Raw genomic sequence first — 24473 nt, forward strand, 5'->3', positions numbered from 1 at the left:
ATCCGACTCCAGTCCGCTTTAGCCCGACTCCAGTCCGCTTTAGCCCGACTCTAGTCCGCTTTAGCCCGACTCCAGTCCGCTTTAGCCCCACTCCAGTCCACTTCGATCCGACTCTAGTCCGCTTCGATCCGACTCCAGTCCGCTTTAGCCCGACTCCAGTCCGCTTTAGCCCGACTCCAGTCCGCTTTAGCCCGACTCCAGTCCGCTTAACCCGACTCCAGTCCGCTTTAGGTTGACTCCAGTCCGCTTTAGCCTGACTCCAGTCCGCTTTAGCCCCACTCCAATCCACTTTAGCCCCACTCCAGGAGGACTACAGCACAGGGCATTCTGAGTAAATACCAAAACAAATGTTAGCATTAGCTTAGCACTAATAGCAGAAATGGCTCGGGGTATTTAAAGAAATCCTCCAATCACTAAAATCTTATGCCTCCATCTTGTTTCCATCTGGTGAAGAAGGAAGTTGCTCTCAGTGTCTTCAGAGATTTTCGTGTCGATTTCCTTCAGTGGTTCTTGGTGCAGCGCCCCCACAGGCCAGGAGGGGAACAGGTTGGTTTGACTCAGAACCACAGCAGCTGGAGGTGGAGCAGATGTTCTGGTTCCAGTAGAACTAGCTCAACTAGACTGAAGGAGGGAAACAGCCTTAGTTTTCCATCTGATTCGTTTCATTTGAATCTAACACTAATGGCCAAAATGGCTCACTCAAAGAACTCCATGCTAGTCATAATGAATGAGGTTTTGGTAGTTTATCATTTTTAATTCTGTTTTTGCGGTTCTCCTCAGCCAGCCTTGTTTTGTTTTGTTTTGTTTTGTTTATCAATAAATGACTGGTACAATATTCAATATTCAGTATATAGAATATTCACTGAACTCCGATCCAGAAACGCACAGCATTCTGGGACATGTAGGCTGAGGAAAAACTTTAGCAGCTCAACCTCTCAATGTGAGCTAAGCTAGCTGGTAGCATCAACTAACTCACAGATTCTATGGTTGCCTAGCAACAACCTGCTGGGTAACAGGCAGTTTCAAGCCCCTACCCTCACTTTGGTTACCTAGCAACAGCCTGTTGAGTAACTTGCGCAGCAGCAATTTTAAGTTTCCAAAATTTTAACTGATTAAAATTTAAAAAAAGATGTGAAGATTTTCTACCAAAAACTGATGTTTTGGTCTCAAATAAACCTTTTGATGAAAGAGACAAAATAATTTGATTTATTTTTTGTTTCTGTTTTTTTCTTTATTTATTTTAGATATTTAAAATGTCTTCTAGTTCCAGTGTTAAATATTTATTAGAATTTAAAGTTTATTGATGTTTGAAAATATGTTCTTACATTAAATCATAACCATTATATTACTGAAAAATAGTGGCAAAATAGCAGTATTGTCACAATAATTAATAATTAAAGACAATAACAGATTTATTCATAATGCCCTTTTTATATCTCGATCTCCACTGGCAAAAACCACAACAAAAGGAGCAATTACAACGACATGTCAGCGATGTCTATCTGAGAGCATGGCCTAGTCAAAGCCCGGTGGTGTTGCTAACAGTCTCGGTGTGTCTCCAGAGCGGACAATCTCCAAGCCGGTTCTGACCGGAACCCACCCGGTCAACACCACGGTGGATTATGGCGGAACCACGTCCTTCCAGTGTAAGGTCCGCAGCGACGTGAAGCCGGTCATCCAGTGGATGAAACGGGTCGAACCCGGAGAGGAGGCTCGCTTCAACTCCACCATAGAGGTCAGAGGTCACACCGCGCACACACAGGGTTCTGCTTCTGGTTCTGACCCCTACTCCCTGCCCTCTGCAGGCCGGTGACCAGCGCTTCGTGGTTCTTCCCACCGGGGAGGTCTGGTCCCGACCCGACGGGTCGTACCTGAACAAGCTGCTGATCAGCAGGGCGCAGCAGGACGACGCCGGCATGTACATCTGCCTGGGAGCCAACAGCAAGGGCTACAGCTTCAGGAGCGCCTACCTCACTGTGCTGCCAGGTCAGAGGTCAGGGGGGGCGGGGCTACAGCTTCAGGAGCGCCTACCTCACCGTGCTGCCAGGTCAGAGGTCAGGGGGGCGGGGCTACAGCTTCAGGAGCGCCTACCTCACTGTGCTGCCAGGTCAGAGGTCAGGGGGGCGGGGCTACAGCTTCAGGAGCGCCTACCTCACCGTGCTGCCAGGTCAGAAGTCAGAAAGGCAGGATGGATGAACTATTTGCCCCTCCATCCCGCTGACCTCTGACCTCTGTAGGAATATTTGCATAGTTTCATACTTTAATCGATTTTTAGTTTTAAAGGGATTTTAATTTCATTTTTATGAAAATTCTGAATCCTTTAAAGGAAAACTTGGAATTTTCTTAGTTTAAAACTTTTGCACAGTTCTATCCAGTTTTCCGTTTATTAAAATAAATTCCCGTGTTTCTGCCCTGCAGACAGGAAGTCCCAGCCCAGCTCCGTTCCCATGGTAACGCCCCCTGGCCTGCCCTGGCCTGTCATCATCGGCATCCCGGCGGGCGTGGCCTTCATCCTGGGCACCGCCCTCCTCTGGTTCTACCAATCGAAATGCAGCTGCAGTGGCTCCACCTCCTCTGCGCTGCCCGCGGCGCCACGCCGGGACCGGGCCGGCCCGCCGCAGCCACCCGCGGCGCAGCCAACGGGCTCCGACAAAGACTCGCTGACGTACGAGGAATACGCGGCGGCGCATCAGCAGCTGCTGCTGGCGCCAAAGCTCTACCCCAAGGTCTACACGGACATACACACACACACACATTCACACGTCAACGGCAAGGTGCACCAGCACATACACTACCAGTGTTAGCAGACGCAGCTGCATGCAGACGGCGCAGCCGCAGCTAACAGCATGCGACGAACTGCAGCAGGTAGAGACAGGAAGTCCTTTGCTTCAACCAAAGTCTGACCTGGTTCATACGAGCTTCCAGAACCGGGTTGCAGCTGCAGCAGCAGCAGCAGCAGCGGCAGCAACAGCGACTGCAGCAACAGCGACTGCAGCAGCAGCGACTGCAGCAGCAGCTGCGTTGGCGCTGCAGCGTCCTTCACCAACATCAACCCGACTGCAGCGACTCTGTAGCCTCAAACTACAAAAGCATTTTCAGTTCATTAACTTTAAAAACACAGATAAAAAATGTTTCACTTCTTTTGGACTTATTCTTTGTGAATTGAAAACATATACATGCCACACTTTTCAGATTTTTAAACTGTACAACTGCTGAAATAATTTTATTTCCATTTTCTGTTGATTTTTCTCATAAAATCTTTTTTATTATTCAATAAAAAAGAGTTTTTAACATTGCAAAGTAAAGATTAAATCCAAAAGGGGTGAAACGTTTTCCGAGATTATCTGATGAGTTTAAATTTAACTTTAACTGCTTTAAAGGTTAAAGCTACCTTTAACCTTTAAAGCAGTTAACTTGTAAAACACAGATAAAAAAAAACTCAAAGTTTTCACACTGTTTGGATTTTTTCTATATTTTTCAGTTACAAATTTCTTGTTTTTTTTATTGAGATTTTATGAGAAAATCAACAGAAAATGGAAATAAATAGGAGATTTCATCCTTTCACTTTTCAGATCCTGATGTGTGAAAATGTTTCATTTTAGTTTCATGGTTATCTTCCACTTCCTGTGGCTCCGGAGACGTTTGGAGGAAAAGCTGAAAGGGGGTGAAAACTTTTTTTTGTGATCATAATGGATTTATTTCTCAGGCGAAACGTAGCTGAGCCAAAACAAATTGATGAGTGATGTCACTTCCTGCTTCCTGCTCCCATTGAGCTGAGGTGATGATGTCATCAGTTGCATTTAAACAGGGAAACGTTTTAGCATCATTAGCTAACTTTGTTTAAAGTGAAACTAAATCTTAAAGTTCTGCTTCAGTGAAAACGAATAATTTAGATTATATTCAAAATAAAACAGGTTTAAACGTTTCGTTCAGGTGTCCGTCTCGCTTGGTGCTAAAATAATCATAATCCAATAAATAAACATTTGTTACATGGAAACTTGCGATAGATTAAATTTTAATAAACAAATAAAAATATATGAACAAAAGACATTACAATAATTAAATTTCTGTCAAAATATTCCTGTTATATTTCCCATATTTCATTCAGAAATATAAATAAATATTCAAATAATATTTATTTAATGTTTAATATTGTTTTAAACAAAATTCATATAAATGCATAAAAAATTATTTTATGATTCAATATTTTCCAGAATAATTAAAATGTATTAACTGAAAAGATCAGTTATAGTAAATTTATTTAAACAGTAAATGTTGGTCATAAGATAAACCCTGAAGTTTGATTGGTTACCGCAGGCAACGGCTGAAGTGCCGACCAATCAGCTTCTTTAACGCAGCATTAGCCCCGCCCACCGAAACAAAATACAGAAAACCTGAAACAATTGAATGTTTTCAAAGCATATTTCAGTTAACATATATTTTTATTAAACCACTTACATAAACATGTATTTATGTGTAATATTTTAGTGCTTTTGGCTCTTAATAATAATAATAATAACTTTACATTTTAAACGATGCGACCGGCTTTGATTCAGGGGAAATTTCTCCAGAAAAATCTGAAAAATGTTTTGCTGTGAACCTCAGAGGAAATCGTCCGGTACCTTCAGGTTTTTGCACAGATCTTCACAATAAAGAAGGATAATGTAAAAATATATTTTTTTATAAATAATGCATATAGTGCTGTTTGTTTGTATGTTATCCCTAAAATATAATCAGCATCACTACAGTCGCTGTGAATTAATTTATCCATCTCTGCTGCCATTTAAACCCATTTAGTGAATAATAAACGCTCTGACTGCATCTAAACGTTACATTTCTCCTCCTGTGGGATGTTTCTGTTTTTATTTAAAGAAAAATAGGTTATCAGGATAATTTTTATTGAAAATGTTTTTTATTTTCTTTTAATGAATAATTGTCCAAAACCAATAATTAGTTTTTCCATCATGTTGCAAACCGACCACTAATGTACATGAAATATCATTATTATTATACGTGTACTTTATGTTTCTTTAAACTGTTCAGACCTTTTAGCATCGGGATAAAAAATACTGAAAAAAGAAAAGTGTGTTTTTAATTTATTTCCTGTTATTTTCCATATAACTGGGCATTATTACTGCATGAATGGATTTCTGTGTTAGTCATAATGGAAGCTATGCAGCAAAAGCTACAATCATGATATTGTAAGATAATGTATATGTGCTGAGAAAATATACAAGTTTTATTGATTATCTCCATAACGACAATCCTGTACAGATGTTGGTAGTTTAGATTAAAAACTGTTTCCTGTATCGTTATAATCATGTTGTTGGTGCCATTAAAACATGAAATCATGTTCCACTTCTTTATTCAGAGGCATTTTTAAAACTGCATGAATTATTTTTAGGATGTTTTTGGTTCAAATCTGATCAAACAAATACAGCTAAAAAAAATCTGAATATTCCAGTTTTTATTTAAAATGTTCACCAAAATGAGAAACAGGCTGGAAAAACGGGCCAGAAGGAAAAACTACTTTCTCCAGATGTGGATACGACACGGAGCGAGTTGATCTGGAAACACGGCAGGAAGCAGAGAAAAACGGGAGAAAAAGAGAAAGAAAACAGGTTGGGAAAGAGAAAAAGAAAAAAAACGAGGAAAGAGAAACAATTTTAAAAAAGTGAGAAAAAAGAAGAAAGAACAAAGGAAAAAAATAAGAAAAAATGTAAAAAAAAAAAAAGAATAGAAAGGGAAAAAAACTAAGAGATAAAGAAAAAGAAAATGGAGGAAAATTGGAAGAAAAAAGAAAATAAAAGGAAAAGTCGTCTGTTTTCAGTCTGGTTGGTTTTTTGTTTCTTGATTCTCAGCGTCTGAGGATGATGAGGAAAACTAGGAGGAAGAGGCGAGGCGCTGAAAGATGTGATGAGTTCACCTGGCTGGACAGCAGAACATGGGCAGAGGTCAGAGGTCAACCGGTGAACGTGTCGGAGACAAAAGGAGGACAGACATCTCCTGTTCTGTCATTACCTTCAGTTTCTAAAGTTTAAATAAAATATTCTGATTTCTGGCCCGGGTCTCAGCGATTTGGGTCCAACACCTGATGACTGTTAAATCAAAAAAGTTTTCATTCATATAGCATATTAATTTTACTATAGCCAGGCTGTTTTAGCAGACAATCATACGAAATGACAAAATGGTGTTGCAAACTAAAAATATGTATATATTAGTAATTACTGAAATTGTTTAATTAAGAACTATTTTAAAAAGAAATCTGCATTTGCTTTACAAATGTGTGTAAAACTTTGATATTACACTAGAGCAGAAAGAAAATGCTGTCTCCATTAAATAAGAAATGTAATTAAAATCACACGTGAATAAGTTTGTTCACGCGATAAGTCATTAAAATATTACTTCCTTTCATCGTCTTCGTCATTTCCGCCAGTTGTTTGATCACATGACTGCTGTGACGCGGAAAAAAGTTTCTACGCTAATTTCTATACAGCCGAAGGAAACAACTCATCCTAGTACAAAACGAGTTTTTTTAATTGGCGTGTTTTTATGAAGCGAATTTATTTTTGTAATTTTACGGTGAGCGGCACACTCACTTAACCAGGCGGAAGAAAAAGTAGTTCCCACCAAACCGTCTTTTCTAGGAAATATCTTAATAATTTAACGTACTGTTGTTAAGATACATTAGGTCAAATGACTTTAGTATTGAAATTATTTATCCCTGGATTTGAGAATCAATTTTAACGCCTAAATCGATATTTACGTGTCTGGATGAAGATACCAGATTCCTGCGCGCCTGAGTCAACAGCAGCTGCGGTGAGTGACGAAGGGAAGAAAGAGCCTTTTAACTTCATCGAAAAGGAGTCAGTGACCATGAAACACACACACACACACACACACACACACACCCCTCTGCTCAGAAACCAGAGAGACGCGGACGCACGCTCACCTGCAGCGCACATGCAGATGAGAACAAGCGGACACCTGGCTGCTGTGTTTGCATTCCTCTCCCTCTAATCATCCTCCACTCCGCTGCCACAAAACCTCCATTAAAACCGGCAAAACAAAAACACAAAGAGAGGCAGCGGGCGGCTTCCACCGGGATGAAGAGAAACAAAGAGATGCGGCTGAGAGGAAGGAAGCCTCGGCCTTTAACGCCCGCAGCAGAGCCGCGACAGGAGCCTCCTGATCTGCGGTTGTATTCTCCCGCCACATCCGCCAGGTTTGGGTCTGGGTGAGAGGAAGTAGCGGCCATGCTAGCCCAAACTTTATGCCACATGATGGGCCAAAATTATAGATCTAAAGTGTGTTTTTTTTGGTCTATTTATTTTAGATAAATAGATGACTATTTATTTATAGTCATCTATAAGCTAGCTAATAAATTTATTAGCTAGCTAATACATTTTTGATTTATTAGCTAGCTTTATCATACTGAATGGATAAAGTCAATATAAGTAAGCATGCTGTTGATTCCATACATAATTAGCTAATGTTAGCATTTGTCTACTGAATGGATTAAGTAAATAAATACCCACATCTTATTGGCAGTGTCATCATGCTAGTCGCTGTTGCAGGCCAATGATAGCCCCCATGCTAACGTTAACCCAACACTTGTAATTAGCATTTTTAATATATTTGCCAAAATTTGCACAATGAATGAATTAGGTCAATGTAAGAGTGAACATGCTTGTGATACCGCACATGCTGCCAACCACATTTTAGCTAACCGTAGCATTGATGCTAATTTTCAGTATCATGACCCTGGATTCCAACTGACATGCACACTTTGTCAGGCAGCGTTTAAAGTCTTTAAGAAATTATCTAGTATTGATTTAAAATGTCATCCAGTGTTAAATGTTAATTAGAATTTAAAGTTTGTTCTCAAAACAACAATATTATCGTTTAGCACAGGGGTGTCCAAACTTTTTGCCTCATTGGCCAAAATTGAAGTCTCAACAGTCTGTTGTCATCTAATAAATAATTTTGATTTAGCTATGTTTAAACTACTGAATGAATTAAGTCAATACAAAATAAACATGCTAGTTATTCCACACATTTAATCTAACTTTAGCATGTTGGCTAATTTTAGTTTATACAGTAATGTTTGCATCCTGAGTGGAGCAAGTCGCTGTTGCCTCTGCCACATCCTACCGACGGTGTCAACATGCTGGTAATGGTCCCTAAAAGCTGCAGTAACTTTTATAATGAAATGCTTTTTACACATTTGTTAAAATTATTGTTGACACTTTGAACACTCTTCATCATCCTCCACCACAGCATGATGCTGCCACCATCAAGCTTCGTAAAGATGCTGTTTTATTCTCTGAGCCTTCACAGAAGCGCTGCAGTTAAAGTCAAATTAAACTGCAGCTGCATGTCAATAGTTTTATTACTTTGACTTGGACTTGTTAAGTGTGAACACAAAGTGTTTCTGCTAGAGCTACTTTACTTTATTTGCTCTTTTCAAATATAAATCATTCTGCCATTGAATAAATGGGAACACGGAGTTCCAGTTTGAAATGACTGGAAAGAAAAAAGAAAATCTCAGGTTGAAGCTCTGTTCTTATCTTATACTGAACAAAATAATCTGTTCTAACGATAAGAAGTAAACAAACGTTTCCCTCTTTCTCAAGTTGTTTCTGCTTATTGGATGTAGAAAATTAAGCTTACATGAAAAGTTACTTTTAAGTTGGTTTTGTCTTAAAGTGTACTAAGATATTTCCACTAGAAATTACACCAAAATACTCAGTAGGATTTTGTTTTTGCAGTGTAAATTAAACGTCTTGATGTTTCAGCTGTTGTTCAACTGGAACAGTAGAAATCTCACTAATATTACTGATGAGGCAAAAATCAATTCACATAAGAAGATTCTCACATTTCATTCGAAATCTATTTAAAAAAAACCAAAAGATCTGTCTGTCAGCCTCCATTTTGTAACGTCGCCATGGTAACGTTGGAACGTCGTTGCCATGGCGACGTATTGGAACATGCGAAAAATAAGAGATTTAACTTTTTTTTCTGCAAGGTTGGAAAATGTAAGATTAATGTTGAGATTAAATGTTTGATGCAGATTGAGGCTTTTTATTTGTAATCAGAGTAAAATTATTTCCAAAATAATTTTCTTAAAATGGAAAATATTAAACCTGCTGCTGGCTAGTCTGAAGGAGCGGAGTGGGGGAGGAGCTGCGCCTCGAAGGCGGGGCTAGGGCCACCCAGCAAAACCCTAGGTTTGTTTTTGATGAGGAAAAATCTTTAGAACATGATGGAAGGCTAAAAACTGAGTTAATTTTACATGATACCGGCCCTTTAAGAAGACTGGAGCAGGTCAGGAGGATCCTTTGCTCACCGATGGATTGAAACTGAAATCATTTTGAACTGAATTGTTAAGAGACGGTAAAGAACCGACATTATTTTAATGGTTTGTTTTAAACCAACATTATGAGGTAAATCTGACCTTCATTGGCTGCAGTTTAAACTTCATCATCACTTTGAGTGTTAGACTTCATTCGTGATGAAGATCCCAGATGACGCCGTGGGCTCAGGCTGCAGCCGCTAACAGACAAATGGCTCCAGTGTGAAATCATTTGGGTCGTGTCATGTCCTGCCTGAAGGGATTACACCTCCAAAGGTACGAGGCTGAAACGCCGAGCGACAAAGTGTGAAGTCTGGATCAGATTAAGAGGGAGGCTTCTTTCTCCCCTCACACATGCACGCACACACACACACACACACTGTGATGGAGCTGCAGAGGCAAACAGCAGAGGACAGTCAGTGGGAACATGCTGCTGAATAATTATGGCCGACATCAGAACAGTTTGCTTTAGCTCTCTGAAGTAGCAGAGCTCATTTGTACGGCCTGCAGCGACACGTGAAGCTGCAGGAGAGAAAGTTTAAAAACCCGTTATTCCTTATTACCAACATGAGGAAAAGATTACGCTGATTTAAACGTCTCCACTCAGTGTGACACATTAGCAGTGGGTTTTTATTTTTTACAAATGTGAGCAAAACTTTGTCAATATTCAGCTAATGTTGAAAAAACACAATTTCACAATTGCAATGTTTCCTTTAAATAAGGAATGCAAACAAAATCACGTTTGTTCACGCAGTAAGTCATTAAAAACATGCTGCGCCATCGTCCTCTAACCACTTCCTGCCGTCTGTTCTTCATGGTTTCTGCCAGTAGTAACTTCCTGTAGTTCATCACATAATTTGATTGATGCAAAAAGTTGCTTCCATTCTATTTTTGCAAAATAAGCCAAAACGTTTTGTTGAAAAATGATTTTTCCAAATTAAGTGACTTTGTTGTAATATAAATTTTTTGCTGCTCGACGGTCAGTGGAAACTTCTGACAGCTCAGCCGCCTTTCTCTTAAAAACAGGAAACTGCTTCAGATCTCACTGGAGCGTGGAAGAGGATCAGCTCCAGAGACTCGGCACAAAACCCTCCCGAACAGAGTGCAGTAAAAGGCTGGAAGTTGCGTGCGCCGGTCCAGAACACACACACAGCCACACCTGAGCCGCCTTCAATAGGCGTTATTCAGCAGCCTGACAGCCGGGACAATGGCGCCGACCGCGGCGGTCCGCTGAGGAGGAACCGACCTGCCTGAACACATCGGGCCGCCGAGGCTTTCCGTGCCGCCGTGACTGCAGGTGATATCCGGTTTCTGAGTGGATACACTCCCTTTGTCTTCACTTGCAGCTGTTTTGTAACAGGTTTGAGGTGAAATAACAAGTTGGCGAAACGCATCCGGCACGCCTGGACTCCGGCTGACGGCGCTCAGACGGATTCCATCAGACAGGATGAGGGAATGTTATTGCAGCATCTTTCAGCCAAACGTTTACATGTCATCGTCTTTTGTGTGCCAACTAATTCCAGCTCGGCTTTGCAGATGAAACGGTTCCGACTTCAGCGCAGGAAGCGCCACGTATCTAAACCCCAACATCCCATAAACATGAAGCAAAAACTGTTTTTCAGTGAGCCATTTAAAAAGTTTTCAGAAATAAAAAGAGCTCTTTGGGCCACACCCACAAATCCAGTTGAAAGGTCACTGAACAATTCAAGATGGAGACCGTGGCCATCAAGGAAAATGTTTCTTTGCATTAAATTTACCAATATTTATCATTGATGAATACTTCTGGTGTCAAATTGGACATAATTGGTCTGACAGAAACCATATTTACTGATTATTTTTCATGATGGCCACTGTGGTTGCTGTGAATGTCTGGTGTTACTTCGTATCCTGCACACTGAACCACAGAATCACACGTTTCCTTTTCCTGCTGCACATTTTTAGAAATGTTTGTAACGGAGATTAAATGTTTGCACTAAGTTCATTTACTGCCAGTGGTGGGCACAGCCAACTAAAAAATTAGCTTCGCTAACTAGTTTGCTAAACAAGAATAGTAGCTCCACAAACGCTAAATCTCTGAAAATAAAATGCTAGTGGAAACAAATGCTAAAATGCTAAACACCTAAAAAATGATCAGAAGCTAACGCGAAGCTGCTAACCACATCAAAAAATTACTAGAAGCTAATGCTAAACTACTATTTTATTGGAGGCTAACGGTAAACGTAAAGACTTATTTTGAAAGAGCTAAACTGATCCGCACATAAAATAGTCAGCAGAAGCTAATGCTAACTGTTCATTTCCTCAGGTTGACGATGGACGAGTCTGTTTAGTTTGCAGAATATTTAAAGTTGAAGAGCAGAAACAAAAGAGCTGCTTTAGCTGCGATCGAACCATTTCACTCAGACTCCAAACTCATTTCAATTTATTTCATTTACAGTTTGACAGTGAAGAGCAGTTTGTCTCATTTCATGTTGGGTTTAAGCTGCACATTTGACATCTTCATGTGCATCATCAGTCGTATCCAAGCAGAAGCGTTAAGGAGGGGGAAACCCCAGGAAGGACGCAGAGTGCCTGAAGGAGGACGACGCTTTGAGCTGAGGCGACTTCCAGGCTGAACTCTGACCGTACGACTCTGGAGTGGAGGGAGAAAAACGGCTGGAGAGCAACAGAAACGATCCTGTTACTCCGAATTTACAACAAATTCCTCATTTTTCAGAAGCACAAAGAATTAATACCAGACACAGGATGTAACATACTTCAGAAAAATATCAGTTTATCTGCTAAAATGTCTACAAGGCTCAAAAGTAGTTTTTAACAGTTAGACCTTAAACATAAGGATAGATTTTGTATTTATCTGAAGTGATAATTGAGGAGATGAGTGAAGCGTTTCACCTGATGGTGGCTGAGTGGGTAGAGTGGGAGGTCAGTGGGTTCTGGCTGTAGGACCTGTGGGTGGCGGGTCCTGAGCAAAACACCAGAGAAATCCACAGTTCACCAATGAAAAACGGCAAATTAAAGTTCTTCAGTCGACTGAAACATCGACCCCACGAAGGAGCGGATGGTGTTAAGTTACTGATTATGGCTGGAAATTAATGTTTTTAGGAAGAGAGGTGTCAAAACTCCCTCCACTAAACTTTGAATTTTGGAGAAGTGCTAACTCAGCAGTACTCTCTGTGGCTGTGAGAACATGATGAGCTGTTCAGCTGCGGCGCGTTGGAGTCTGACAGCGACTCACCTGAGCGTCCCTCTGGCAGCGCCGCCATCACCGACAGCCTGGGCGCAGAAATGGGCTGCAGCAGAGGAAAAACGTTTCCTCAGCCTCACTTCCTGCTTAAACTTCAGGGCAACATACTACCTAAGGCAGGGGTGTCCAAAGTGCGGCCCGGGGCCATTTGTGGCCCTCGGATTGATTCTGTGCGGCCCCCAGCCGCAACTGAAAACTGGTCCAAATTTGGCCTGTAGCTGCAGACAGAGACTTTTAATTTGTAATCAGGGTAAAAGAAATGTTAACATAATTTTTATGCAGGAAAATGTAAAGTACAACAGAAAGTATTTGTGGTTTTATAACCAAAATTTATCAAAACATAATAACCAAGTTTATCCAAAGACTTTTACTGAAAATCCAACTTTGCTGCAACAAAATCAGCTTTTATTCTTTCTTTGAAACTTTGATAAATAGCAAATGTTTGGAAACAAAGTGACACAAATCCTGTTTTTATCACTGAAAATAAATGTATTCAGTGGAGCCCAGAAGAAACTGAGACCAGATGTTTTTCTTTTAATACAATCTGCTGCAGCGTCTCGGGGCCAACATGGGAACGGAAAACTAGCACATTTCTGTCAAAAAATTTAGAAATTTTGAGCATAATTTCATGAACTTTCCAGGAAAAATAAGGAAATTTGCTGGGGGAAAAAAAAATCTAAATTTTAAATTAATGTCAGGCATTTTCTAGAAAAAAACATCAAAATGCCAGAATTTTCAAATGTTGAAGATTTTCTTTTGAAAATTTCAAAGTTTTCTGTAAAATTTCTGAGATGAACCACAAAATGTCTGAATTTTTGATGGAAATTTGCTCTTTCTGTCTCTAAAGGCCCTGATAGGCCGTCGTGGAAATCCCTTTTAAGTTTGGATCTACAGAAAATATCAGGATAATTTATTTACTCTATTTTAAGTTGATTTTTCTGGCCTGCGGTTAGTTTTGAGTTTACAATTTTTCCCCACATGCCACAAAGTTTGGACACCCCGCCCTCAGAGATGGGCTTTAAGTGAAGACACCCACTTTCCTGAACAGACTCCTGTCATCCAGCTCCAGGCTTTGGCTGCTGCCACACAGGAAGGCACACTTCATTAGTTCAGCCGCATCGCGCCGCTGCCATCACCGCTTCCTTTAACCACAAGCTTTCAGCAAAAGCAACATTTATTCTGCCCAAAGTGAGAAACCCTGAAACTCAAAGCAGTGGAGCGAAGAAAGGCAGAACGCTGCTCACTCTGAAAGTTACAACCTTGTTTCACACGGGTAGAAATTATTATACTGACACTAATTAAACACCAGTAGTAATTTATCAGACGTGAAACATGAGGTTTTATGTCACATAAACACTCACATGTTGGAGGCTGAAGCGTGACGTGGGACGAACACGGGAGACTCGTAGGGAATCTGAAGCACTAAATCCAAACAGAAAAAGATCAGAGGTTTTGACCATTAAAGCGTAAATAATTAAAACTAAAGATTTAAAGTTTACGTCTGTCATGTCATGGTTCCCAAAAGTGTCTCATATTTAGAAAAATGCTAAAGTTTAGATGCTACTGTTAGCTTAATATGTGAGCTATCACTAGCATGTTGCTTAACGCTGACCTTATCAATTCAGTTTAACTTTAGCTTATAAACCAATATATTTATCAATGATTGGATAAAATCTAAGCTAAGCTATGAAGCTAACATTAGCAATGAGGGCTATCACTAGCATGTTGAGCCAAAGTTTGGTTGTATGGAAATAACAGTGTAAAAGCTAAAATGCTAATGTTAGCCAGTATGCTAACATTAGCATCAGTACGCTGGTGCATGCTAACGTTGAGCCACATTAAGAGTCGGATTAATAAATAATGAAGAAAACAACGATGTTCTTCTGTGTTGGTTTCTTCTTTATTTCCTCGTTTACATCCGTTTATGTTTTGCCATATTTTGTTCAGTATTTATTGTTTCTTTCTGCATTTGGCTCGTTTTCAAACCCCAACAGGCCAATTAAGTGCAAAACTATTCACACACCTTAAACTGCAGTGAATGTTATTTTATTTGAGTTATTTTGATCATTTTCAGATGAAAGTAAATTTGGTTTCTTAGAAAGAGTTGAAAGACGTGAGTTGTTGGGTTTTCCTCTAAGCACAGAGTTCTGCCTGGTCAGTAACGGATAAACTGATTAAAACTATTTAAGCTGTTTTATTTTATCCAAACTGGCTGCACATTCATCATCTTTAAATGACCAAATGACATCAGAATCTGATGATAACTTTATGCAGAACATCATAATCCTGGCACATCTACAGAGTAAAGACTCATAACTGACAGTAAGTAACATGGAATATCTTTCATGATGTCGGGAAACATTTTGATGGATTTTGGTGTTTTGGGTGTAGCGATGCTCACCTGACTTGTTTCCATGCGGGGTGTGAAGACTGCTGCTGGTTTGAGACGGAGCTTTTAAACTGCAGAAAAAGCAAAATATTCATTTTATTAAACTGCAAAATTATTGATTTGAATCCAACAATAAAAGGCAACAATTAGGTTTAAACTTCCCACTGCAAAATGTAGTTTATACTTTAAAAACCGTCTAAAACTATAATTATATTTCACTGTGATTTGCAGTATTTCTGTATAATCCAGGTTTTGTTGATGCCTGTTGACTGAAACAGTTCAGGAGCGCCACCTAGTGGAAAGTGGATTTCACTGCATTTATGTTTCTGCAGAATCTCAGGAAAATTTTACAAAACAGAGCAGAAAACAGAAGTTTTCATCAAATATAACAGAAATAATAAAAACATCTTGGGAATGTTCAGGTGTAAAAGTAGAAAAATAACAGATGGTGGATTCATAAAAATAAGAAAACTGAAATTTCCAATATACAGAAAATAAAATAAATACTGCAGTTATTAAAAACAAACCCGGCTTCACAGAAATGTGCAACTAAGTTGGATAGTTTTCTATCTTTTCATTGTAGGAGACGAGTTTAAAAACTGAAACAAAATGTCTGAATATCTTTGCATAAAAATGTTATTAAATGAGTGAAAATATTTAGCAGGATTTGTGGCTCCAGCAGCTCAGGAGAATCTTTACTTTCAGTCAAGATAATCTTCTTACAGTAAATATTATAAAAAGACAAAGTTATCATCTCTTCTGGGCTGCACGGTGGCGCAGTAGGTAGAGCTGTTGCCTTGCAGTAAGAAGGTTCTGGGTTTGATTCCTGGCCCCGGTCTTTCTGCATGTTCTCCCTGTGTGTCTCTGTATTGCCCTGTGACAGACAGGCGACCCGTCCAGGCGACCCGTCCAGGCGACCCGTCGCCGTCCAGGCGACCCCACCTCTCACCTGGAACATTAGCTGGAGAGGCAGCAGCTCCTGACCCACCAAGGGACCAGAGTGTTAGAAAATGGATGGATATTATCTCTTTAAATTCTGGAAATCAGGATTCCTGCACTTTATCTGATTTTCATTCATTTATGAAACTTTGCTTATTTTTTTATTGCCGAGATTTTTTTTTTATGAGGCAAACCAACAAAATCCTTTTTAAGTTTCACATCCGCAATGATTTACACACTTTGTTCTTCCTTTCTTTCTTTCTTTCTTTCTTTCTTTCTTTCTTTCTTTCTTTCTTTCTTTCTTTCTTTCTTTCTTTCTTTCTTTCAAAAAACCTATTTGTTGCTGAAAACATAAACTAAAGTGTAATTTGTGGCCATTTTAACTTTGCTTCCTGCTGACTGAGGATTGACGGTAATGCTGATAATGACTCTGGATCAAACGAGCAGCTGACCTGTGGTGCTGGAGAGAGTTTTCCAGCTTAGCAATGTAAGCCCTCTGATCATTCAGCTTCCTTTAAAAACAAGACAAAACAGGAAATTAAACATGCGAAAACTTCAATCTGTTCCATGAAGCTACAGTTTTACTCACTTCCCCATCTGCTGCATTTCTTGCTTTATAGTGGCCAACATGTCTTCTAGTTTATGATTCTGTTAAATGCAGAAAAACAGCAGAATTATCGATTTTTGATCAACACAAGAAAAACTAAAGTCTATAAATGTTTACAGCTGGTGGGAAGAGGCTAAAAACAAATGCACACCACACTTTTCAGAAATTTAACAGTGGGTTATTTAGCTAACAACTATCTGTTGGCTGTAAAGTGACAAAGTCTCGCACCTTTTGCTTGTAGTAACTGAGCAACCTCTTCTGATGCCGGGCCTGAAACGCCACAACCTGGTAGGAAACAACGTGAAATCTGCAAGAACAGCCTAAAATAATTTGATGAAACGCATCTGGGACAGTTATCACAGGACAGTTTGGAATAAATGTGGAACTGTGCAAACTTTGCTGATCTCTGTCAGATGTCTGGTTGCCACAACGCCGATGTCAGAAAACAAAGCCTTCACGTCCGAGCTGCTCTGAAAACATGAACACATGAAACCTGAAGGTGACAACAGCAGAAACCCGAATCTGTGTGGGAATAAAATGTTCTTACTTTGTCAGAAAGAGGAGAAACCTGGCACTGGCTGCTGCATATCAAACACCGGCCGTGGCTGCCTGGAAGAGAGCCGCCCAACATTTAAACGTTTTCATCTTCACCTCTTACACCAGGAGTGTCCAAACTGTAGCTGTGGACAAAAAACCCAACCTAACGTCAAGAACACGAAGCGCCCTGATATCTACTGCAGATCCAACACTGGAAGGAGTTTTATCAGGAACCTTGGAGACAGAAAAACGGAGCAGACTTCCACCAAAACTCAGACATTTTCTTTAAAACATTTCAAAAGAAAGTTTTCAACATTTGAAATTCACAAATGTCCAAGTTTTTTATAGAAAATTTCTGATATCTAGGAAAAACATCTAAAAATTTGATTTTTTTTCTCTAGAAAATGTCCATGTTTTTTTTTTATATTTCTGAGATTGCTCTAAAACATTTGGAGGTTTTTGGCAGAAATGTCCTACGTTTTCTACAATGGCTTTAATACGCCGTAGAAGATTCTAGTCTTCAGAGTCTTTTGGGTTTGAATTAATACATTTATTTATTTATAGCCAAGTTTCAGAGACAATAACAGCTGGTTTTGTTGCAGCAAAGTTGGTTTTTCAGTAAAAGTCTCTGGATAAACTTGGTTTTATCTTTTAAAACTTTGCTATGAAACTTTGAATACTTTCTGCTGTACTTTATTTACTTTTTCCTGTGTAGGAAAATTGTGTTGATAACAAGTTTTACCCTGACAACAAATTAAAAGTCTCCATCAGCATCTACAGGCCAAATTTGTATCAGATTTTATTTGTAGTTGAAGGCCGCACAGAATCAGTCCAACGGCCATAAATGGCCCCGGAGCCACACTTTGGACACCACTGCCTTAAGATAAAGTGATGCTACACCCAGAGAACCAAACTGAATAATTTGGGTTTATCAGATTGAAGAAAGCAGGATCTCCATCAGTGATTCCTGTTTTTAGAAGTTTCATGAGAAAAGCCTAAATATTTATTCTCCTAAATAAATAAAAGCTGTTTGAGAAGATTTCTTTATTAAGAAAAAGACAAAAACAAAAACAAAGAACAGATCTCAAGTAGAAAATGTGTTTCTGCAGTTCCGCTGTGTGACCAGCAGGTGTCGCTGTCCGTTCAGGCCAGTCAGTCAGGACTTTACTGAATCATTGAGGCTTCTTAGTAAAAGTTTAGGGACAAAATAATACCATAAAAAACCCAAACTTTGATTTGCTGTGAATTTTCTCCAGTTTATAAAGATAAAATGATGCATATATATTTAAAGTCTTTGGTGGAGAGAACTACGCTGTCTGCAGAAACCACCAAGCCTCATTCAGGATTTCTCAACCTGTGGTTCCCGGACCACTGGTGGTCCGCATGTAAACGGCCATTTATTTGCTACAGTTAGCTTATCAGAGGATTGTGTATAAAATAATAATGGGTAAGAGGCTGAAGACCGGTTCGCTCACAAGAAAACAGCCAGAATTACTGATGATCGGAGGAATTCATATCTGCAGGAACATGTTTCAGTTTCTCAGGGGAAAATACTGAAATTTTATTAGTTTATAACACTATTATGGTACACAGCACAAAAAAACTGGATGATAAAGTCTTCAGTTTGGTGTTTGAATATTTAAAATGTCTTCCAGTTACAGAGTTAAATGTTAAAATTTAAAGTTTATTTTTCTTTGAGAATATGGTTTTGCATTATTATGGCATTACTATTGTAAAACTTGAACATGGTCTAAAAGCAACAATATTATTGTTTATAAATTGTTTATAACTTCTTCATCATCCAACCTGTTATTGTGACAGGCCTTTTCATTAGGATGAACAAAGATGACAACAATAATAAGAGTGTTAAGAGACAAATATGTTTATTTAAAGTTGTATATATAAGATGTTGTGGAGGTCTGTGTGTCTTTGTTAAATAGCTGAAAAAGTTTGAAAACACTGTTAAAGATGAACCATTTTAACAGATTCCCCCTAAACCAATCTGGAAACGTGTTTTTGATTGTATTTTCAGATGTAAGTTTCATTGATCTGCTTCACCATGATGCTTCCACCGCCATGTTTCACACTGGGCAAAAAGCTTCAACTTAACTCATTTAAACTTATGATTTGACTCTGTGAACAAACTAATCGTCTTCATCTTAATCCAGCCAGAATTATGTACAATCAACTGCTGACATCAATCACTAAAGCCTGAAAGGGGATGCAAACTTTTGAGCAGACTGGCAGGGTCATGAAAAGTGTAAGAACTGAAGGTGTTTTCTACCTTTCTGATAGCAGACGCTGCAGATGACATGGCCGCAGGATGTCACTGCCAGTTTGCGCTCAGGACTTGGGGAAAGAAAGCAGCAATTGCAGCAGACCCAGTAGGACATTTGAAGACCTGTTATTGAATAAAATTAATGAAAAATAATTTTCGCTGTTATTACTTTTATTTGTTGTGGCACTTATTGTTTTAGGCTACGTTAATGAGAGCGGAACATTTAAAAATAATCAGCTAATGTTCAGATTGTTTCTAGGTGAAGCTAAATGCTAAGTTAGCATAACGCTGGCTAACATAACAACAATATACAACAAAAATAATTATCAGTAAATATATTTACGACTAATTACCAGTCATGTGTTTATCAGTTTGTAATAAAAAACAACCCTACTGGATCCTTCAGTTTAACTTCACCATCCTTCCTGTTTTAAGTTTCATTCAACAGGAAGTTCGTCTCTTCTTCTTCAGTGAAGCTAATTAGCATTGTTAGCATAATTAGGAAGACCGTTGGTAGCTAGCTCATTAAAACTGTTACCATTCTTACAGGAAAACGCTTTTACCCCCACCTTTGGGTGAGTAGCTAAGTGATATTAGATAAAATATGTTCAATTAAAGTGTATTTTATGCTTAGCGGGTATTTCGCTGTTAAATGTTTTAAATTTGGTCTCGATGTAAATTAGATGTATTAGCTCACCGTTAGCCGCAGCAGTGTGGATTCATCTAGAAGGTTATGTGGCTGTTTAAAGGACTGTTGCGGTTCTGTTAAGACGTTTGCATGCAATCAACACGAATTTAATGTATATCGTTTGTTTTTTACCATGTTATTAAAAATTCTGGGCTTATAAATTCAAATAATTTGTGTTTGAACATCTCTTTTTCATGACGGTCTGATCTGGTGTTACGACTTCAAGGCATTTTAAGAACGAGTTTGAATTACTACTGGCATTTCACTTTATCAACAACTCCTGGTGAGGTAAGCAAACCTAGCTGGCAAGCATGGTAGTGGCTGCATTATGCTAATGGTGTTTCTTTTCCTACAAGTGATTTTGGTGCTTTGGATAAAGTGTGTTTAATACTGAAGGTGGAGGACAACTTCTTAATTCACTAACTTTAACTCTCATCAAGTATGAGATGGTGAATTTAAGAAAGGAACCTTTTTTCAATCTCAGCGACTCTAAACTAGGGGTGTCCAAAGTGCGGCCCAGGGGCCATTTGTGGCCCTTGGGCTGATTCTGTGTGGCCCCCAACTTCAGTTCAAATATGATTAAAATTTGGCCCGTAGACAGAGACTTTTAATTTGTAATGAAGGTAAAAATTGTTACCAACATAATTTTCTCACCCAGAAGAATGTAAAGTACAACAGAAAGTATTTGTGTTTTTATAACCAAGTTTATTCAGAGACTTTCGCTGCAGCAAAACCGGCTTTTATTCTTTCTGAAACTTGCTAAATATAGCAAATGTTTGGAAACAAAGTGACTCCTGGTGAGGTAAGCAAACCTCTGAAAACACTGAAAAACATTTCCAGTGTTTTTATTACTGAAAATGAAATTATTCACTCGAGACCAAAAGCAACAGAAAACTACATGCTTTTCTTCTTATAGAGCAAATATGAAAAATCTGCTACAGCATATTGGAGAAAAAAAGTAGTAAACTTCTGCCTAAAATATCAGGAACTTTCTAGAAAAAATTTAGATCAGCAGCAGAAATTTTTCTACAAATTGTTTTTGGTCATTTCTGAATTTCAAATGATTTATTTTGAAAATTTAAATCCAGAGATTTCTTTTTGAAAATTTAAAAGTTTTCTGGAAAATTTCTGAGATTGATCACAAAATTTCTGAGTTTTTGGCAGAAATGTACTCTTTTTTTCTATCTGCAAAGGCCCTAATAAACTGTTGTAAAAATCCCCTTTAAGTTTTTGAACTACGATAAACATCAGGATATTTTATTTACTTGATTTTCTGTTGGGTTTTTTGTCCTTCGGTTATTTTTGAGTTTACAATTTTGGCCCACATGGCAAAACGTTTGTACACCCCTGCATGTTATATTCAAAAGTCCTGTGAAATGAAGCATCTAATCAAAAAGAGAAACATTTAGTTTGTTAAACCTTCCTTTATTTTTCAGCCTTCCTTTCATTACCCATGCAGAGTGGTGAACCAGGTCGGATCTGATGTTTTAATTATTGTTTCCCGGTCCTGACGGGATGTTTGTGCCGTACAGATCGGGGAGAAGGCGACATCAGACCAGCTTCTTGGCGATGAAAAAGTCTTTGAGTCGTTTGATCTGCCAGAAACCAACAGAGAGCAGGATGCAGGTTTGGATCACCGCCCACCACAACACCTTGCTGTTGGTTTCCTCACTGATCTGACGGAAAATCTCCTCTTTTTCCTGAACAAAGACAAAGACCCAGACGTCCAGATCAGATCAGGTGTTTCTCTGTCATTCCAGGTGAATGTGAGGTCGATGTACCCGGTTGTACTCCTGCTGCCTGGTGATGTACGTCATCTGGCTGGTCAGGTGTTGCAGATTGCTCTCCAGAATCTGCAGGTTGTCTTTGGTCCGCTCCACGTTGCGATCTACCGAGTGCTCTCCCATCTGAACGTCCAAATGCAGCTTCTGTGGAACAAAGTGGTGAAAACCCCCAGAGTGCATTGCTCTTCTGTTCGGTTTGTGATTGCTGTCTGTGTTTCTCTGCAGGTCTCACCAGCTTTTCTCCAGCGAACACAGAGAACCTGGTGGAGTTGGTTTGGAAGCACAGGTAGTGCTGGCCGGAGGCGTGAGCTGTGAAGGTGAATTTACCAAATTTTCCGTAGCGTTTGGACAACTGGACCTGAAAAGGGAAGAAAAATAAACATAAATCAGGGGTGTCCAAACTTTTTGCCATGTGGTGGCATGCCAAAACACACAAAAACTTTATTCAGCCCGATTGAATAAATCGAGTAAGATTCAATTTATTCAATCGAATATTTTGGGTTCGATTGAATAAATTGATTTTCAGTAATAATTTGTTTTGTTTCCAAACGTCTGCTGTATTTATCAGAGTTTAAGAAAGAACGTGGCACTGTGGTGGCACAGGGCACAACCCACATGAGGAGGCCCAAGTCCTCAACTCGGCCGTCGCAGGTTCGATTCCCGGCCTGGTGACCTTTGCCACATGTCTTCTCTCGCTCATTACCCACTTTCCTGTCTGAGCTCTTTCAAGTAAAGGCAACTAGAGCCAAAAAAGAAAAGTTTCAGAAAGAACTAAAGCTGATTTTGTTCCAGCAAAGTTGGTTTTTCAGTAAAAGTTTCTGGATAAACTTGGTTAAAACTTTGCTATAAAACCATCAATACTTTCTGTTGTACTTTACTTTTTCCTGTGCATAAAAATATGTTGGTAGTAATTTTTACCCTGATTACAAATTAAAAGTCTGTCTGCATCTACGGGCCAAATTTGTATCATTTTTGATTTGTAGTTGGGGGGCCGCTCAGAATCAGTCCAAGGGCCACAAATGGCCCCCGGGCCGCACTTTGGACCTCTGACTTAAATTACTTATTTATTTGTATCTTTTCTTTGAAACATTTAGTGAAACTGGTTGTTCCTACGAACCAGATCCATCAGATCTAGCAGCTGTTAACGTCCCGATTCTTTTTAATAATCGGCATTATTTCCTGCGTACTTCCTGGTTCGGGTCTCTGACGGTAACCGTGACGCCCAGGTGAGGCGAGTGCCTGAACGCCGTGACGTCCCACGGCTCCAAGAGGAAGTTTCCTGCAGGTGGGAGACAGAGCAGCTCAGCTTCATCCCCCGGAAACAAAAACCTGATATTTAAAATCACTCTTTAGACTTATAATATTTAGATGTTTACACAGAAATAAAACCAACATTTCTAATTTTATTGACAAAATTTAGAGAAATTTGATTAATTTTACTGTTTTAAGGGTGTTCAAAGTGGGGCATGGGGGCCTTTTGGGGCCCCTGGACTGATTGTTTTGGGGGCCAGACTTTGTTGTGAATCATATTAATTCTTCAGTTCTTGTGGATGATGATGGCTGCTGGCAGGAAAGATCTGCTGTAGCAGTCCGTGTTGTAGAAGGAGCCTCTGACTCGAGATGCTTTGTTTTTCTAAATGTTCAGGGTTTAGAAAATCAGTTTCCTGATTTTATGTAAAACATAAATCCTTATTTAGTTCCTCTCCTCTGATTATGATCTCATTGAAAGCGTATTTTCTCCTGCTGAGTGATTTCACTCTGAGTAGTGTTTCTCTGCAGATCAGTGAGGCTTGTATTGTGTTATTTTTTCAGGAAATGATTTTTTGGAGCAGAAACAGCTGGAAATCTTTTTTTAATCTGAAACGTATGGATATAAGCCGATCAGGTGTTTGTTAGTCTGGTTTGGAGGTGCGCCCCTCACCTGTCACCAAGGTGTCCTCAGGAACCTCCTCTATGATGCATTTTTGCTCCTGCTCTCCCAGGTCGAAGTACATGGCAGCGGCCAGCGGCAGGTAACCCAGGAGCAGGAAGACGACCCGACGGAAACCCATCCTGAATGATTTTCCCCGTCCAGACGGAAGAACGTCGTCAGGGTGGTGAGTTTACAGCCCAGAGGCGGTTTGAGCTGAGAAACCTGCAGCTGCTGCACCATGTGACGAGTCTTTATCGCTGCCTGTGATTGGTTGATCTGAGAGCCAATAGAAAAGCTGCAGCACACATTCAGACTCTGAAACTCATCCTGGTTCCTGGGCTAAAACAAAAGATTTAGCAGCACATACACTTTATGATGCACAACTCTGAGACTTCAGTCTAGTTTTTCTCTGGACTCATTTATAGATGGACATGTTTGCATGTGCACACTTCTTTTTTTATCTATACTTTTATATTTTTGATTGCTTTTGGTCGTATTTGTATTTGTAAATATTTATGGAATAGTTTGTCAATTGATAATCTCTTCTTAGGGATCAATATTCTATTTTCTATTCTATTCAGACTGCAGAGTCAGAAATAATATTACTGAGGCCATTTTACTGAATTTGACTCTAATTACATGAACTTTTGTGTTTCATATCATCTTTATATCCATTTGATTTGTATTTTTTCCAAACAGAAGCAACAAACCAGTCAGTCACAATGAATAATAAAAACTCTTCA

At 39.3% G+C, this 24473-nt stretch overlaps 3 protein-coding genes and 2 long non-coding RNA genes across 6 annotated transcripts in view; 2 read left to right on the forward strand and 3 right to left on the reverse strand.

The window, feature by feature from the left end:
- The window catches only part of fgfrl1a (fibroblast growth factor receptor like 1a), a 15670-nt gene extending 11500 nt beyond the window's left edge, over positions 1–4170 (forward strand). For both annotated transcript variants that reach the window (XM_007577897.2, XM_016663955.1), the window contains exons 3-5: positions 1563–1735; positions 1806–1986; positions 2419–4170. In XM_007577897.2, the coding sequence (XP_007577959.2) occupies positions 1563–1735; positions 1806–1986; positions 2419–2804 (740 nt within the window). In that variant the 3' untranslated portion in view covers positions 2805–4170. The remainder of the gene's footprint in view (positions 1–1562; positions 1736–1805; positions 1987–2418) is intronic.
- A 1640-nt stretch (positions 4171–5810) lies between these two features.
- Positions 5811–7040, reverse strand: LOC103155977 (uncharacterized). The gene is made up of 3 exons (XR_478091.1): positions 6953–7040; positions 6022–6098; positions 5811–5930 (listed from the first exon to the last, which is right to left on the reverse strand). It is a non-coding gene; the product is annotated as an uncharacterized LOC103155977 (long non-coding RNA).
- Positions 7041–7141: 101 nt separating this feature from the next.
- Positions 7142–11337, forward strand: LOC103155976 (uncharacterized). The gene is made up of 2 exons (XR_478090.1): positions 7142–7225; positions 10382–11337. It is a non-coding gene; the product is annotated as an uncharacterized LOC103155976 (long non-coding RNA).
- Positions 11338–11886: 549 nt separating this feature from the next.
- rnf212 (ring finger protein 212) lies at positions 11887–20317 on the reverse strand. Its single transcript, XM_016663940.1, has 13 exons — positions 20044–20317; positions 19353–19475; positions 17079–17140; positions 16927–17001; positions 16760–16816; positions 16514–16572; positions 16377–16436; positions 14998–15056; positions 13958–14036; positions 13633–13675; positions 12588–12642; positions 12245–12314; positions 11887–12007 (listed from the first exon to the last, which is right to left on the reverse strand). Exons 2-13 carry the CDS (start codon positions 19459–19461, stop codon positions 11887–11889), a joined length of 849 nt encoding a protein of 282 aa, XP_016519426.1. The 5' UTR covers positions 19462–19475; positions 20044–20317.
- A 1121-nt stretch (positions 20318–21438) lies between these two features.
- On the reverse strand, positions 21439–24437 carry LOC103155979 (transmembrane emp24 domain-containing protein 11). Its single transcript, XM_007577876.2, has 5 exons — positions 23740–24437; positions 23006–23097; positions 22051–22176; positions 21816–21962; positions 21439–21734 (listed from the first exon to the last, which is right to left on the reverse strand). The coding sequence occupies exons 1-5, from the start codon at positions 23867–23869 to the stop codon at positions 21585–21587; spliced, it is 645 nt and encodes a 214-aa protein (XP_007577938.1). The 5' UTR covers positions 23870–24437; the 3' UTR covers positions 21439–21584.
- Between the last annotated feature and the right edge of the window lie 36 nt (positions 24438–24473).

Source organism: Poecilia formosa, unplaced genomic scaffold (genome assembly GCF_000485575.1).
Source record: "Poecilia formosa unplaced genomic scaffold, Poecilia_formosa-5.1.2 Scaffold458, whole genome shotgun sequence".
NCBI lineage: Eukaryota > Metazoa > Chordata > Actinopteri > Cyprinodontiformes > Poeciliidae > Poecilia > Poecilia formosa.

Bases quoted from the DNA above. Each gene is read 5' to 3' on its own strand.
- rnf212 (XM_016663940.1), bottom strand. From the start codon at position 19,461: ATGTCCTACTGGGTCTGCTGCAATTGCTGCTTTCTTTCCCCAAGTCCT. The intron at 17,002-17,078 runs GTAAGAACATTT...TCATGTTTTCAG, and splicing joins TTTCTCCTCTTTCTGACAAA to AGCAGCTCGGACGTGAAGGC. The intron at 12,643-13,632 runs GTGGGTGTCTTC...CCTCTGCTGCAG, and splicing joins ACAGGAGTCTGTTCAGGAAA to CCCATTTCTGCGCCCAGGCT.
- LOC103155979 (XM_007577876.2), bottom strand. From the start codon at position 23,869: ATGGGTTTCCGTCGGGTCGTCTTCCTGCTCCTGGGTTACCTGCCGCTG. The intron at 23,098-23,739 runs GTGAGGGGCGCA...TCCCACCTGCAG, and splicing joins TGAGGACACCTTGGTGACAG to GAAACTTCCTCTTGGAGCCG. The intron at 21,963-22,050 runs GTGAGACCTGCA...TTTGTTCCACAG, and splicing joins TGTTCGCTGGAGAAAAGCTG to AAGCTGCATTTGGACGTTCA.